This window comes from Sinohyriopsis cumingii, chromosome 12 (genome assembly GCF_028554795.1).
Source record: "Sinohyriopsis cumingii isolate HCF-2022 chromosome 12, ASM2855479v2, whole genome shotgun sequence".
Taxonomy (NCBI): Eukaryota; Metazoa; Mollusca; class Bivalvia; order Unionida; family Unionidae; genus Sinohyriopsis; species Sinohyriopsis cumingii.
In genome coordinates, this window is record NC_142972.1 from 128,477,773 (window position 1) to 128,492,325 (window position 14,553).

General features: G+C 35.5%; 1 protein-coding gene across 2 annotated transcripts in view; it reads left to right on the forward strand.

Annotated features, from left to right (window-relative positions):
• LOC149787440 (eukaryotic translation initiation factor 2-alpha kinase 1-like) overlaps positions 1 to 10,943 on the forward strand; it is a 49,424-nt gene extending 38,481 nt beyond the window's left edge. For both annotated transcript variants that reach the window (XM_089978055.1, XM_089978056.1), the window contains exon 10: positions 76 to 10,943. In XM_089978055.1, the coding sequence (XP_089834181.1) occupies positions 76 to 870 (795 nt within the window). In that variant the 3' untranslated portion in view covers positions 871 to 10,943. The remainder of the gene's footprint in view (positions 1 to 75) is intronic.
• Positions 10,944 to 14,553: the final 3,610 nt, after the last annotated feature.

Sequence of the window (14,553 nt, forward strand, 5' to 3'; positions counted from 1 at the left end):
ATAGAATAATTATTTATGAGCAATAATAGAAAGTTACCATATTTGAATTCCACTAAACTTACTGTATTGTTTCAGATGACTGTAACACTGTACATACAGATGGAGATTTGTTCCAAGACTCTCAAACTGTGGATGGAAGAGAGGAATCAGCAATACTGCAACCCATCAGATTTTCTGAAATGTGCTTCAACTAATATGCAGATATTCCGACAGATTCTGAAAGCTGTGGACTATATCCATTCTCATGGTGTTATTCATAGGGATCTCAAACCATGTAACATTTTTCTGCAGGGTGAAAATCTTCATGTCAAAATTGGCGACTTTGGCTTGGCAAGAGATGATGTATTCAGTCCAACAAGTGATGATCCTGTTATTTTCTTGCCTCCGGACTCACCCACAGAAACAGTTTCACCTGAAACAAATGACCATACATCTGGGGTAGGGACATACTTGTATGCTTCCCCAGAACAGCTCAAGTCGGCTTACTATGACCAGAAAAGTGATATATTTAGCCTTGGCATTATTCTGTACGAGATGTTTAACTTGTTCAGAACTGAGATGGAACGTGTGATGACTCTGAAAGAATTACGAGAAGGGAAAGTCTCAGAGACATTATTGACCTATTGGCAACCCCAAGCAGAGGCCATCTTGAAAATGACTAATAAATCTCATAAAGAACGGCCCAGTGCAAGGGAAGTTCTGCACAGTAGTTTATTTCATACTAAAGATCAAGTGATCCATGAGCTGAGAGAAAAATTAAAATCTCAAGATAAAAATATATCTGAACTCAAGAAGACTATTTGTGCGAAAGATAGACTAATTGACACACTGCAAAAGCAGTTGGCAGCTGCACTCAAGTTACCACTTTGATGAGCAAGTGTCAGATAAATGGGAAACTTTATTATACTGACAGCCACAAAATTCTTCACTTTTGACAATTTTCAAATTTAAAACATTCTCATTATTTTGTCTCCAAATTTTGCTACGAGTTTTTATCTTGTGTTAACCCTTTACCTCGTAGAGCATAGTTACAAAGTGCAGCACGCTATAAATAGAACACCTGTTACCTATTCGACTCCATACGCATAGGCCTGCCTGTTAACTGTTAAGCAATGTAGTTTATGTTACGTTTAACAGCAATTTTAACCATTTTACATTTTTGGTACACATCTATTATGTGTGGAAAATTTAAGAGTAAAGTCTGATTGTTATAGCTGTGTAACTATTTTTCACGGAAGAATTTTTTATGTACTTTAAAATCTTGAGAGAAGTCGTTCACCGTCATGTCAGTGAGGCCACATGACCAACTGTAGGTGCCATTTCTCATGCTTGAAATTTACAAGTTTTCGTCTGCGTCTACATCACTAAGTAACCTGAATTTGATAATTTATAAAAACTAATTACTGCCTACATCAATATCAGAGCCTTTACCTAAGTTATTTAATCTTTCATAGTTGTTAATTCTAATCGTGAAAACTTCATAAGTACTGAATGAAATCTGCGACGGCCATTTTGGAGAGTGGAGATTACGGCCCAGTTACTTTAAATAGCAGATATCGACCAGTGCATAAACAGTGACCACGTGATCTGATGTAATTGTCGTTCGAAGAAATGAATGTAGTATCTAATAGGGGGTTTTCCCCGAAGGTGGCACTACGAAAACGGGCTCAAAATAACTGATGTTTACAGTAGGCGTCAAAAGGCGCTTCCACGCGAATGGAGTAGAGGCGTCCAAAGACGCTTGCATGAGGTAAAGGGTGAAATGATAGTAAGACATATCAGTCTGTTTTCCTGTGGCAGCAGTACTGATATTAACACTAACATTTTGATATGCCCATTCTAAGTTGGGCATATGTTTATCCTTTCTTGTCCTATCAGGCATTAACATTTTGTTTGTCCAGTCCATAACTTTGTATCAGTTGGAGAGATTTTCATGGAACTTTACTCGTATATAGTGTAACCCTGCTTTAACATGATGGCAGGTCCATAAAACGTCATCATGCTATGTTCTGAATCATGTTATAACCAACCAAGTCATTTAGCAGAAAAAAAGAGGAGGGAGGTAATAAAAGTGGGCACAAAACTACATACTTCACTGGCAGTTACCGTCTTAAATCAATGCATATTAAATGAGAAATATACGTGTAGTGAAAACAGAGATTGTGCATATAATATTTAACTTTATGCAGAGAACTGTGCATTGGTACATATGTATGCATGTCAAATGTTGAGCATTAATAGTTGCATTATCAACACCGTGTACTCACTAGCTGATTTCATGGCACGCATGAGAGAATCTATAAAAATTCCATCAAAAGTATGCACACAGGAGTATAATTGTAATTTTGCCACAGATCATTATGTGCCTGAATTCAATGCAAAAAAAAAATAATAGAAAAATTACATAAGGAAAGATGATACACATTTATGGTTTAGGGTGCATGCACATGTACATCCCCATGGTCAATAAACGGTGTCTCAATAAATTTCGTATTGCTAGAATTTCTCTGCTGAGAATCAGAATACTTTATAGTTTTTTTTGAAAAACTGGTTGATTTTCAGCTACTCTTCCATACTATGGATGGTTGCCTCTTGAATACCTAATCTCACGCTAATTGTGTTTAACATCAAACTTAATCCATTCCAGGGCTTCATGTTTCTCTTTAACAGTAAAAGCTTTACATTTCCATGTACCATTATCCTTTGTAAATAATCACTAATTGACACTTGGACATCTGTTCATTTGATAGAGTACAGTAAGAATTAATGTTAATTAACAATGGGGTCATTTTTTATGGTGAAAAGATAATGAACTTTTTACACATTATATTTTGTACTTTGAAAGAAAAGGAATATTTATTTTTTCACATACCCAAAAAATGATATTTCTTGAGCCATGCCAGAATCATGATGTGTATGAATTTGTGATATAATGAAGCATTCTATTGCAGGATTTCACTATATCATCACTAGTTGGTGTGTTAAATAATATTGCCAGGTTCCTCGACTCAAGATCAAGGTCATTACAAGGGAAAATGCAAACCGGTGACTTAACTCATTGTCTAAAGTAATACTTTTGAAATATTGATTGAAGATATTTTAATGAAACTTTGGCCAGTATATCATGTATAGATGGTGTGTTGCATACCATAGCCATAGTCCTGACTCAAGGTGAAGGTTACATCAAGGAAAAATATAACTCTGACCTGTAAACGTCTGATGCCAATGAATAAATTTTAATGAAACCAGTTTTATATCATGATCTGACAGTGTACAACATACCATACTCACTGTCTCATTCTGAAGGTTACAGCAATGGGAAAATGTAAATTAATGAGCCCTAGACATGTACAGTATAACATCTGAACCAGTTAAGATATTTTAATGAAATTTTAGCCCGTTACATGTACTGATTATGACAGTGGCAGTCATACCTCTTGCCCTCATGGTTGAGGTCAAAACATAGGCTTTCACATATATTTTGATCCACACCTCATGATGCTTTTGTCTTGTTCAGAGCTAAAAGGTCAAGGTCAGTAAATAGAAAAATGTCACAAGACAGGTTACCATGTGCTGTTTGTGATACTCTTGTTTTCTTAAGATTTGGTCTTCTTAAGATTTGGTCTTAAGTGTTTTTCAGATGCATATCTTACCACACTTTGCAGTTAAGGGGTAGTTTTCAACAGATCCTTTGTTTTTGATAAGCAACAAGTTTGAAAATAATCTTTGGCTTCTGGATGTGTTTGCTGTAGCAATATGGTGTAAGCAAGGCATTTGTGGGTAGTACAGTCTTCACTATATTAAATGTATCCATTTAGATGTGTAGAAAATTATCCAGTTTCAAAGCAGAGTACCTTGGTATCATATGCAGTAGAAAACACAATTCAGCACAGAGGTAGAAACAGCTGGATCTTTATTGTTTATCACTGAAAAATACACTCCACCACCTATCACTGCTGATGAGAATGGCTGTGTTAAAATAAATGTCAGCACTGATAGGATTAATTGACTGAGTAGTGTTTAACAGCTTTTGTTGAGGCAGTAGGAGTAAGTTATCTTGCAAAGATACAACATGAATGTCAAGCTGGCCTGATGTGGGTAGGATCTGAATCCACGTCTTTCTGGACACAAGACATGCATACATTATACTATGACACCTTTAATATGGTGAAACAAAGTTTTAGATTGGTTTTGAAGAACTTAATGCAGTAAAGCATTTTCATAAAGGAGAAGACCATAGAAAGTTTTTTTTTCATTTTAAATATAGTTGAGGAGAGTTGCATTTAGCTGCTTCCTATTACAGTAACTGGCTTATGTAAAACCTGTACCTAAATGGACAGTATAGAGTCACTTCCTGTTAGACTACTACAATAGTACATACTGGCTTATGTAAAACTGGTACCTAAATGGACAATATAGAGTCACTTCCTGTTACACTACTATAATAGTACATACTGGCTGATGTAAAACTGGTACCTAAATGGACAATATAGAGTCACTTCCTGTTACACTACTATAATAGTACATACTGGCTTATGTAAAACTGGTACCTAAATGGACAATATAGAGTCACTTCCTGTTACACTACTATAATAGTACATACTGGCTTATGTAAAACTGGTACCTAAATGGACAATATAGAGTCACTTCCTGTTAGACTACTATAATAGTACATACTGGCTTATGTAAAACTGGTACCTAAATGGACAATATAGAGTCACTTCCTGTTACACTACTATAATAGTACATACTGGCTGATGTAAAACCGGTACCTAAATGGACAATATAGAGTCACTTCCTGTTACACTACTATAATAGTACATACAGGCTGATGTAAAACCGGTACCTAAATGGACAACATAGTCACTTCCTGTTACACTACTATAATAGTACATACTGGCTGATGTAAAACTTGTGCTCAAGTGTACATCATAGAGACAGATTTACTGTTGCACAATGTTTACACAATTCATCTGAAATCATTTGTGAAAAGCAGTGAAGACCCAGATCTGCCAGTTCATTACACAATGGCAAATCTGGATCTGCATTCTTTGACAATGGGTGTTTGTTATATGGGGGTTACATATGATAACTGCTCCCAAAAGTGCTGTATGCTGTGAGTCACTTTAAATTTATGGATATCAGATTTCATGGTTTGGTTATATATTCATGTGGGACATTCATTTTATGGATTTGTCTTTTGAAGAAAAAAAAACATGGTAAAATGTTTGGTGACAGTATATATTTGTGTGTAAAAGATTACACAACCATTCACTTCCTTGCATTTTTGAGAAATCAAACGTAATCTGTCCTGCAGTAATTAGGTATATTATTCACTGCTAACACTTAGCATTAATGTATAGATCAGAATCAAAGAAGATGCCAACATCTGCTTGAAAATGTGCAAACCTTCTTAATTCCTCAGATTTAATTCCAGGTAGGATTTTCAGTGTTCATAAAGATGGCTATCAAAACTTAAGCTCATGACAATTAGGAATTAAGTGCTAAAACAAAGCCAATGAGAGCACACCAAGCTTTGACAATATTACTAACACACTTATCAAAAAGGGAAACTGGAAGTAAAATCTGTGTTTGCAAACCTGCCATACTTTAAGGAGTTCTCTGCTTGTTAACCAGACTCTTGGTACCTTCAGTATTGTGTCTGACATTTGCTTCCTCATTGCATAATCCGAAGGCTGTAGTGCTTTTTGTGGTTTTCAAAGCACATCACAAGGAGAGACGGGTGTCACATTTAAGGAAAATGGAATCATACAACTGTTTATACCAGCTGCATGCACGAATTGGTTACAAACACTGGATTTAATTGTGATTGCCCAGATGACTGCTAAGTTAAATGAACAGAAGGATTGTGGAGATGTAGTCAGAGAAAGTCTCACAGAGTGGATTATATCCATACATGACGAAGCATCACTTCAGATGGACCTGATTAAAATAAGCTTTGAAAAAGTTGGGTTAGTTTCCTGATTGTATATTCACTAATTAGCTTCCTGATTGTATATTCTGTTTATTCACTAATTAGTTTTATGTTTGAAATGTACTTAGAAAATAACTACTTTAGTATTCTGTTTGCTCATAGGAGTAGTAAATAGTACTTTTGATTAAAGGAATAAAAATGCAATGGGTACTTATTTATTCATAAAATTACTAATGTTTGAATTAGACCAAGTATTGCTTTTGTATTAATGTCTTTTTGTTATGAAACTGTGTCTGATTGTTGATGATGCAGTACTTCATGATCCATACATTATACTCGATACTTTCATGAATAAATGTAGCAATGAAGTTTCTGTGAACTATAATGTAGTAACCTTTCTCAGGCATTTTCAAAATTTACTGAATTACATTAAGTTATAGTGAGTATTATTAATAATAAATCAATATCATATGTGGGAAGTAAATAAGGATGCAAACCAGGAATAATTTTGCTTTCATTGGTCACATAGTATTGCAGTCAGCATAATAATTAGCAAACATTGTGTTAACTATAATAAATATAACAGTAATAACATTAGTTAACTATGATAATTATAATAAATATATCCAATAGTTCTGTGTTTAAGATAATAGTTCGACCTGAATCTGCAACATGTGCAATCCTGCTGGGGAATTTTTTTTGACAATATGGCAGCAGTTTATCAGTATGAGCATCTTGTCATTTTTGGGGTGACTTACTGTCTGCATTGATTAAGAAAACAAAGTATGAAATTTTTAAAGCCTGTATAAAAGAAACTCATTTTAGGCATTTTTGGGGCATTTCGATTCACGATGACATTTTACGACAGTTGCTATACAAATACCAGAAATGTATTTAATTATTTGAACATTACCCCTTTTATTAATTCTGTGACCAAAACATTTCCAAAGATTGAGTCAGGTTGGGGTCATTCATCTGATGTTATAGATTGGTTAGGCAGAATTGGAAAATGCTGGTGGTTGATATCTGTATTAGATTGCCAGAAAAAGTTATCTTGGAATTATGAATTATTTACAAGTATATAATACAAGCATATTCAATACATAAATATAATTACTGTATATACTTGCAATTTCTTGAGAGTGATCAGTAGAAGAAAAAAATAGATCCTGATTTGCTGACACATTGTGATGGCAGGTCAGTTTCTCTGTGAACACAACTTTTGAATATATATGGCATCTTACTTTGATCCAGAAAACTGTCATAACTCAGAGGTGCAGAGTATACTGGTTTACCGCAGTATATTTTTCCAATGGTATGTACCATGATACTTTTTCACTGTACCTACACATTGGTGGCTTCCGTCAGAAGGAATTTTTCCAGTGGTATGTACCATGGTACCTCTTCACTGTACCTGCACATTGGTGGCTTCCGTCAGAAGGAATTTTTCCAGTGGTATGTACCATGGTACTTCTTCACTGTACCTGCACATTGGTGGTGTCCATCAGAAGGAATTTTTCCAGTGGTATGTACCATGGTCCTTCTTCACTGTACCTGCACATTGGTGGCTTCCATCAGAAGAAATGAATGGAAATTCCTGAGTAATCTTGTTATGAATTTAATGGCATTAAAAGCATGTGTTCATTTTTCATGACAAAATATTTCCATTTTTTTTCTTCTTCACAAATTAGTTTTGTTTGTTACATATTGAAATATTATAAATATATTTATGAACCTTTAATCACATGGCAGCTGAACGTGATGTTTTTGAAATTGGGCCAAATCCCAACTTTTGGGAGAATTTTTGAAAAACGGAAGTCTTTTTTTTAAAATAGTTATTTACTGCTGTATTGTTAATGTGTTAAGTACATGTATTCCTTGGTAAGACTAATTACCATTTAGGGATGATTTGTTTTTAGAATGTCTTCAAAGGTTTTCAGATGACTTTAGGACTATAAAACAAAGTTCAAGGCCCTAACTTAGGTTCTGTGAAAGTAATCAGAAATAAAATTTATAGTATGTACTTCAGTAGAACAAACATTATAGACCCTGTTCTGTTCCTGCATCATGTGACGACAAATATGGGTCTTTGTAGTTTGCATTTTAATTTGACTCATAAACGAGTAAAAGTAGTATATTAAAACATGTCAATTTTCAGAGTGTGAAGTTTTCATCCAGTGAAAATGAACACACTCATGTCAGTTTGATGGATAAGGGTCTCTTGGCCTTCTGTCTTCAATGGTATCTCAGTCTTATAAACCCATCACTATACAAATGGAAAAATAGGTTGTATATATTACAGCTGTATATGTTCACCTGTAATGTTACCCGGACAGTACTGATGGTTATTTGAATTCTTGTGAATGCTGGCGTCTTTGGATAGAATATAAAAGTCAGATACATGCATCTGTTTGTAAAGTCTCCCTCCATTTTCCATGATCATAAGTTTTAAATTTTTTTAGTTTCTGCATTAGTTTTGAATAAATAAGTTTCCTCATAAATTACTTCACTTATTTTTAATAGCATGAGGCACTTTTTATCTGATGAAACAGTTAATTGCAAAGTCATACTTTCACCAAAAAAATTGAACGTGTCAGTAAGTACTGCTTTTAATGAAACACTTGTACCCATAAAGATCTCCAATTTCAAACATCTGAGGATATCTGACATTCATACATTATTCATTAGGTTCAGTCTCTAAAGTGATTTACCTCAAGCTAAGAGAATAGCTGTGGCCAGTCATGTGGTGTGCTGTGAATAAAAGTACTAGAGAATTCTTTGCACAAAACCATGTACAATAGCAAAAGTTGGCTGCCCTGGTGGCCTAAGTGGTTGGAGCATATGCCTTGGATGCAGGAGATTGCAGGTTTGAACCCCAGCCAAGTCATACCAAAGACTTATAAAAATGGTACTAGCAGCTGCCTTGCTTTGGGCTCAGCATTTACAGGATAGTGTTAGGACTGGTCAACCTGGTGTCTGGATAATGTGACTGGGTGGGACATAATACTACATGTTTATGGCATGATGCCCCAGTGCTAGACATCACTATAAAATGCCACACTGCAGACATTGTAGCGATATGGCTGAACTTTTTTTTAAAGCTATATTAAAAATCTAAATCACACACACACAATAGCACAAGTATAAATGAGCAGTTGATGATGAAGAATAATATTATAAAAAAATATGTTATTAGTTCATATGACTATAATGTCAAGTGACTTTGGTGAAAGCTTAACTGTGTAGTAATATTCATATTTGACAATGTATTTAATGACAATGTATTTAATCACCCTTCACCTCCAGGTCTTATGATTAACCTCCCACCAGCATCCTAATTCCACTATCTCTGGAGGTGGCAACCAGACCTCTCATACGGCTGCTCTTGCCGTATCTTCTTCAGTGGTATTTGCCACTATTGCATCATCGGGCATTCTGTCCCCAATCCACTCGAATTAACTTTTCAATTACATACACAAAAATAGAGAAAGCTAACCTGAAGCTTTTGTCCTTATGCTAAGGATTTCATCAGCCGACTGATGTGATCTCTACTGACTGTCAAGATTGCTCAATGGAATTGTGAACAATGTTAACTGATTATCCCAGATATGTGAGAACAAGCCTGGTTCAAGCGGGGTGGGTAAGGAACTGATTTACATTCGTGCACACAAACCGACACTGAACAGGGTCTGGGGCCATTACACCCTGCTGCATATCTAGGACAATCTGTTAAGATCGCTCACTATTCTATCAATGCTTCCTTAAAGTCAGATTTTACAAAGGTAAAACTTTATTTCATTGATTCGGACAGTGCAGCGAAGTGATTCATATTTAAAGACAGAACGTCAAAATGCACAGCTGTAATTCACAGAAGGATGAGTCATCAGCAATGCAAAATAAAGTCCGGCAAAACTCTATATCAGAACTCCTGGTTGATGGAATATGATTTTTTAAGTACAGCAGCAAGGGGGAGCATCTTATTCTTTGCACATACTGGTACTCTAGGAACCATATAGACATTAGTCATATGACATCTTTTGACATAGTAATACCATCCATCAAGGGACATAGCACAAATGCAGAACACTGTCCCAAAACAAATTAACATTTTTAAACATTCTAAATATTGTGCCCATTGCATGTTTGACACTCCCTCATAACATTGCAGATACAGACAGATTATTTTCTGTGCTGGAAACAATTCAACATGCTCTTCAGCAAAGTTTAAAGAACAGTACCATCAATGAGTGCTGAAATGAACACTAATAACAGATGCTTCACCAAATTAAGGACAGCAGCAAAGATTGCATCTAGCGAAGACTGAATTCAACTGTACAATGAATTTTAAAGACAAAAACTTGGTGTTTTTTTATATATAAAAAATATCTTTGTGGTTGTGATTATGTGTGTACATGTGTATAGTATATGTTTATTGGGTGGTGATGATATTTGACAATGCTTAGTGTACCAACTATGTTCCATTTGAAAATGCTTAGAAAGAAGACATTTATTTTTTAAAAATGTATTAAAATTCAAATTATTTATTTTCTATATAGGCTTACATGAGTGAACAACTTACTCTCAATTGTTTGATGTCACTTTTTGGGATAAAGTGCACCAACCCCCCAACCCCCAGGACCTCAAGACACCTCAAAACCCAACCCCACTGTCTAGGAGGTTGGCTAGTATGACTCCCAAAACTAAAGAATTCTGTGCCATTTTAAAATAGTCACAGTCAGAGTCTAGAGTCCCCAACTTTTCTGATACCTTCTAGTAAACATTTTTTTTTTCTTCATTTGCTAATTATTAATTTATGTATGCATAATCTCCAAACTTGTTAATGCTTTACATTATTTTTGTCTATACATACAGGTCTGGGTAGGTTTATGCTTTTGTTAGATTTGTTAGATTTATTTAGAATTTATCTTTGTAGTCTATTTCATTAATATGTGCTTGAAATGAAATATTTGAAATGTTTTAAAGGTCAAAATTAAATTTAAGATTTGTTTACTGCTTCCAGATCTTACTTGAAAGAGAGATAACATATAAATGTATGCACCTACAACAAAAAAAACAATCCTTTTTTCTTTATTAAACAGTGAACGACCACAAAGATTCTACCCCTTCACAAAACACAGAAAACACATATGCATGATCAACAATTTCAACGTTACATGTACTTAATATAAAGGTAAAAGAGATGAACAAACTCAAACTCATGAAATCCGGGCAGATATCACTGATGATTATAAAATCTGAAAATAAAATGGAAAAGTACATTTTACCATTGTGTTACTCATCAATAACTTTACCACAGCTAAATACATCAAGAAGAAAGCACAACCTGCATAGGAATCAATGAAAACCAAACTAAATTTATATGCATTACTGTTCAATAGTGTTGAAAGTGGCTATACTGGCCTGATTTATGAAATGTTTCAAAATACTTTTAATTCAATCCATAACTATATATTTTCTTTATTGTGGTTTTTAAAAATATAAATGCTATACTTCATATCTATTTTGTCTTGATTTCAGCAAGAAATTTACTAACAACTAGCTTATGTAAATTTTAAATTTGAACATCAACGTTTTACATTCTCAATGTTTGCGAGAACAGTAATAACCACTAAAATAGATCATGTATGTGTGTTCCATGGTTTTTCTTGTAATATTTCACATGGTCTGAATAAGCCCATATTTTGGGCTGAATCAGCCATGGTCTGAATCAGCCAGCATTCATGAGTTTTAATTGTATTTTCTTTAATTAGTGATTTAATTACCACTTAGTTCAAATTTGTAGCAGGACCCCGAGTGGCAGAGTGGTCTAAAGCGCTCTCCATTATGGATCACTGCCATCTCACCTCTGTCTGTGTGGGTTCAAGTCTCGGATTCGGCTAATGTGGGTATGTGAGAAAGCTTGCCAGTAGCTTCTCGTGGGTCGGTGGTTCTTTCCGGGGTTTTCCCGGGTTCTTCCTCCACCATAAATACTGGCTGCCATGTATGGCCTATCATGTGCTGAAAGATGGCGTTAAACCCCACAACAACAACAACAACAACAAATTTGTAGCACTTAGTGCCTCTTGATCTTAGTACTCTTGGTGGTTCAAGGACCCAAGAGTCCTACAATGTACGACAACGCCCCTGATATTTGTGTTTTTGGGGTCACTCTCCAAAACACAAATATTAGAGGCGTCTTACACTGTAGGACCAAAGAACCCAAATGATGGCATGAAACAACAGTCACTCAATTTTCAACAACAGTTTCTTCCAATCTTTATTGTCAATAGCTCTGCTCATAAAATGTAGGACGATATAAAGTCTGCACTCAGTGAATACTAGAGCAAGGATGAAATCAAAGAGGAGTTCTACAAGGTACAGGCAATCATGGATTAACAAAGATGTTAAATGGCTTACCCGTAGGGCAATAAAAGCTTCAGAAGAGTCAAGAAGTCTGGTATCTTACCTGACATTGCCAAATACAAGGAACTCAAGAAAAATAGCAAGATCAGTATGCAAACTCGCCTATAAGAACCACATACACGCTAGTAAATTCATCATCTAGTGACAACCTTACAAAGTTTTAGTCATTCATAAAAAGCAAAAAGTGTGACAATACTGGAATTACTCTTTTGAAAGCTGGAGATAGTATCACCTATTCTGATAGCAATATTAAAAGCCAACATCATGAACACATAGTTTAGCTCAGCTTTCAGCAAGAATGAGAATGCCTCCTTGGTGAGGGATAGAGGCCATAGCCCACACACTGAGATGCGCTGTATTGACATATCCCAAGCTGGAAAACTTCTCCATGAACTAGGGCTACAGAACCAGATCAAGGAAGGAACTAGTGGCTAAACACTAATTTTCTCTCTGTTCTTCCAGGCATCAGTCAAAGAAAGCACTATACCAGTGGAAAACTGCCAATGCTGTCCCCATATTCAAGAAAGGAGATAAAAACAAAGTTGGGAACTATCAACCAGTCTCCCTTACTTCTATAACCTGTAAAATCATTGTGTATATTATCACAAGCTTTATTATTAAACACCTGGATTCTAACAAGATACTATCAGATGCACAACATGGGTTCTGCAAAAGGTATGCTTGTGAAACTCAATTGTCATTATCCAAGACATCACCAATCAAACTGACAACAAAGAACAAACTTGTATCAACCTACTCGATTTCTCAAAGGTATTTTATAACGTCCTCCACCACTACCTGCTTTACAAGCTTGATTGTTATGGCATCATGGGCTGCACACAACAATGGATAAAAGAATTCTTGGGATCCAGAACTTGGCAAGTCGTTTTTGATGGAGCAACCTCAGGAACAGCTCCTGGAGAGTCAGGAATTCCCTGGGGAAGTGTTATTGGATCTCTGCTATTTCTACTGTTCATTAACGACCTACCAGGATCTTTATCCAAACAATTATCCATTGCAAGCCACTTTGTTGATGAAGGCATTCTATACAAAAAGATTAAGTCAGTAGCAGATGCTGAAACCCATAATGCTACCTGGACAAATTACAGGACTAGGAAAAGGATTTGATGATGGAATTCGACCCCCCAAAATGTTAAGTTTTTCACATTACCAACAGGAGAAAGAACATTAACAAACAATATAACATCCATGGCCATGCACTAGATACTGTAGACAATGCAAAATATCTTGGAGTTGACATCCATAAATCCCTAAGTTGGAAAATGCATATCAATGCCACTGTCAAGATGGCCAGTTCCATCCTTGCATTTATACTGAGAAACATCTATCAATGTCCAGCCAAGACTAAATAGTTATGCTGTAAGACACTAGTCCATCCCATCATGGAATATGGAGGAGTAATATGGAGGACCCACCTGCAAAGAAATACATCAACAAACGGGAGACAGTCCACTACAGAGCGACAGGGTTCATCACTGGAGATCAACACAAAACAAATAGTGTTACAGCTATAGTTGCCGACCTCCATAAGAGAAGGGCACAAGCCAGAGTTGTAATGATGTTCTGGATTGTCCACGCACATGCTGATATACCATTAGGATACCTAATACCAACACAATCTATGCATGGCCACAGCCAGAAATACTTAGTCCCATTTGCAAGGAAAAACATTTACAATTACTCCTTCCCAGATGATATTCAACTCTGGAACACTTGCACAGACAGCAGTTAATTGTGCCTCCCTCGATATCTTCAAATTGTAGTTGCAAGCCATCCAACTATGCAAAGCATTCAAGTACTGTTTTTAACTGCACTGTACATTCTTTTAAAGGGTGTTCTAGTTCTGCCCACACAATTTAACATGGTATGGGAATACACAAGAGGGTGGTATTGTATCCTATTGGAAGAATAAGAAAATGGCTAAAAGAAAAAATAATTCAAGTGTATTAAAAAGACAAATTATTCTTTTACGTTTGAGGCAATACAATTTGGTGCTTTGATTTACAAACATCATTGTAAAGAGTGACAATCAAGATTATACAAATGTCTTCACTCACTTTAATTAGATATGTCATTAAAGGTTGTTACTTTATAAAGTGCCCCTATCGCTTTTTATGCCATTTGTTTTTAGTTACCTCACTATGTAAAATATAATAAATATGTGTAAGGAGTTA